This window comes from Sphaeroforma arctica (genome assembly GCF_001186125.1).
Source record: "Sphaeroforma arctica JP610 unplaced genomic scaffold supercont1.1088, whole genome shotgun sequence".
In the NCBI taxonomy this organism is placed as follows: Eukaryota; class Ichthyosporea; order Ichthyophonida; genus Sphaeroforma; species Sphaeroforma arctica.
In genome coordinates, this window is record NW_014039470.1 from 9440 (window position 1) to 13066 (window position 3627).

General features: G+C 43.8%; 1 protein-coding gene across 1 annotated transcript in view; it reads right to left on the bottom strand.

The window, feature by feature from the left end:
* The window catches only part of SARC_09941 (hypothetical protein), a gene marked incomplete at its 3' end in the record, with an annotated part of 4913 nt that extends 1611 nt beyond the window's left edge, over positions 1–3302 (bottom strand). Inside the window, exons 1-5 of the mRNA XM_014296027.1 lie at positions 2639–3302; positions 2123–2253; positions 1439–1575; positions 801–926; positions 161–342 (exon numbers count right to left, since the gene is read on the bottom strand). Of these exons, the coding sequence (XP_014151502.1) occupies positions 161–342; positions 801–926; positions 1439–1575; positions 2123–2253; positions 2639–3157 (1095 nt within the window). The 5' untranslated portion in view covers positions 3158–3302. The remainder of the gene's footprint in view (positions 1–160; positions 343–800; positions 927–1438; positions 1576–2122; positions 2254–2638) is intronic.
* Positions 3303–3627: the final 325 nt, after the last annotated feature.

Genomic DNA, 3627 nt, shown 5'->3' on the forward strand with positions numbered 1-3627 from the left:
TATATACATACACACACACATATATATATATATATATATATATATATATATGTTTATACACGAATGGATATATATATACCTACAAATGTATGTTTTTCCGTAATAGTGCGTGCGTGTGTGATGTGTACTACCACTGATAGTGTAGCTCATATACACTTACATCGCTTTCGGTCCAGCAGCCATGAACGACAAGTGGCACGTCCCAGCACACGGCAGGGGTTATGTAGTACTTACGCTCGACCCATTGTGGAAATTTTATTTCTATTGGAGTAGGAACAATTCCGGATTCATTCAACCAGACACCCACGGCCGCATCCTCATTCGCGTACATAACCAGATCACCTGTCACGGATGGATTGCAATTGGATGACCTGAGTAGGTGTATGTGTAACGGTGCAGCAGACATTCTGTTGGTGGCATCTTAGCATAAGAAGAGTGGTAGGCTATATGCGTTAGGGAGTAGTCAAAAACTGCCAGCTGTGAACGTAACGTACAAACTCACCACACTCGGTTTTGTCTATCTTGTCGACATGACCGATCTATTGCAAGAAAAAACCATTTGATTTGCTGAATGAAGCTCTGACTATGACTTCACCCCATATCCATGCTTGAGTATGGGTGGTGACTGTTTGCTTTCATTGAGCTTAGCTATGCATGCCCTGAAGGTCGCCCGGAAATCTACTGAGTACATTACTTCCTTCGCTACACCCGGGAACTTGGACTATTAACATATTCTCAATCTATATACAAATCCGGCAGGAATAGGAACTGTCTACTTGAATCAAGCAAACCTCGCATACCTTGTCTATGCCGACTGGCTATGGCATCCACCAGAGCCCAGGTAAGCGCATAGAGTGGTCCGTTCATGTAGGGCGGGTATGTCGATGGTGTGTATGTGTGGTCATCCCACTTGCTATCATTACCACCTGAGCAAGCAGAGTGTGAGAGGCGCGCGATTAGGGGCATGTGCGTGAACGGTTGGGTGCAACATGCTATGCAGGCGCAGCTTGACAGATAGATATGGTCATTTTAGTGCGAAGGATTTTTCAAATCTTTAAAACAAACACACCTGGTATGGTAGAACAAGATCAAATATGAAATGTGATGCACCTTAATACAAAGCTTGAATCACGATACCACATAGAAATGTTCGTCACACTTAGTACAACCAACTGGCCGGGTACGAACTGATACAACATACCATGTGATTCTCAGCTGACGTTTAAACTAAATTATACTGCATAAGACTCTTCAGCACACTCACCTGGCCTGGTAGAAGCGTTCTGGTACAACATACCATCATAAGAAGAATTTCCAGCACACTCAGCACACTCACCTGATCTGATAGGAACGACCTGGTACTACCTACCATGTGATTCCACTGAAGCTTAAAGAGTTGGTAATGCTTAAGAACTTTCAGCACACTTAGCACACTCACCTGGCCTGGTAGGAACGTTATAGTACAACATGCCCATCCAGGCTGAGTCTCCCACACGTGCACGTGCACCGTTCTTGGTGAGGGTCCGGAGGAGGACTGCATGGTCTACACAGGCATCCGTATCGGTTTTGACGTACCTGAGTAGTGCGAAGGGATGAAGGGGTGTAGATTAGACACAAGTTTGTTGAACGTTTTGCTTATCTCTATTTATGTTTCAAAGGGTTCCAAGTGAGCGACAACAACTTGAGGTTAGCGGGACTCTAACACGCCTTCGTATTGATCCCGCCGTACTGGGGGAGAGTGAATAGAAGTGAGCTGAAGAAACTAGAGCCCAGACTATTGGCCACTGATCGATATCTGATAGTGAGTAGGAGTAGTCATTGGTACCACATGATCGACACGCGTGCGTGTATGTGGTACACGGTGCATGCTTGGGAGCTGTATGTGTGCGATATCGTTGCCTACTGCAGCAAACACGTGAGAATACAAGGACGAATATGTATCTGAGATGACAACAGTTCCCTTGGTAGTCTTTACACCTGCAACTACGGATGCGGAAGCAGGGGTCGTGTAGGCACGATGTCCGAATACGCGTCGGCAACTGTAATGAGATTTACGCACGTCGACTAAGGTACACCTTAGCTGTATCTCTTGTTTAAATATTCAGAAACCCATTTCTCATACCATCGGGCGCTGGTGTTGGCGATTTGCAATAGCTCATCAATTCGTGCGATTGTGGCCCCCGTCTTGGATGTCAGTTTGAAGTAATCCTCCTCAAAATCATCGAGAACAATCATATCCTTGAAGAATTCCGCCTGAAGAAAGGTAGCTATTGAGTACAATTTGAAGTTTCGTAATATATGCCAATTCCGTATAATTGAGTATTTTTAAAGACAACATTGCAGGTGCGGGTATTTGTTAGTGATCTGAACATAGCTCTATCATAGCACTCGGCTAGAATAGTTCAATATACCTGAACAGTTCATACCCTTGTACATATACTGTATATAAAAGACGCATATATAGTTCAGCATCCGTATGAGTGCATCATGACCTGCGTTTGAGCATACGTATGTGAACATAGAAAAGCGTTAACTATATTCACACGTACGAACACGTAAAGTATATTCACACGTATACGCGTGCTTATATCTATACATAAATAAACAAACCAGTATTGTGCATGGTCAAAAAACTCACCTCATCATACAGCTCTTGCGTATCAAAACGTTTCCGGACAGATCGCCCAGGGCCTTCATCACTGGACTGCTTCACCACCCCGCCATTTCGGTCAGCAAGATACCCCGAGCCAGTAACAAAGTAGTAAGCCACTGGGACGTGCTTGTACTCTCCCATAGTATACGTATACGCGATTGTATCACGTATGTACTGTCGCGCACCAATCTCTGCTGGATGGGTCATATACACCACCACAGCTTCCAAATGCGAATCCGTTGGCAAGACCGCGAGGCCACTCAGACGACTAGGCTCTGTCGGCCTGCGAATATCATCTGAATCCGTATTGAACTTCCCCCGATTGTCCCGTAGTTGCCGAACGGATTTGCCCGTGGTGTGCTTCTGCATCCAGGCCGGTCGTTCTTTCAAACGGGGTTTATCTCTCACTGGCTTGGTACCGGTTCTGATCTGTCCTTTGGCTCGAATGGTGGTCTGAGTTGTTTCCTCATTGTTTGTCGTGGACCTGTTTACAGAAGCACGCATGTCGCCTAATATACCTTCATTTCTGGCCCTTTGTTTCGCTTGGACAGGCGCCAGAAGTGACTCTGTGACATCTCTTCTGGGTTCATGGTATGATAAGTGAACGTCTTTCAACTTTTTGTGGTCCTTCGAGTCCAACCGATTGAAGCCACAACTCTCATAGAGCGCGGAGATACTAAGCCATGCAACTGTGAAGTATATTAATACAGTAGATCATCAGAAAGTGCTCGATTAAGGAATACAATTTGTTTGAATACCACACCGAATAGAATTGGTACAAAAGTAAAACCAAACGGGAAGCATAGTTACAAAAAGGTATATTATTGTGGTCAGAACACCCTATTGGTTTTTTTAAATTGTATATACGTATATATTAGATTCAACTGTAAAAAACTTAGATATCTGTCACTAGAATATATATACATATATTTATATATATATATATATATATGTATACATACGTATATATATAT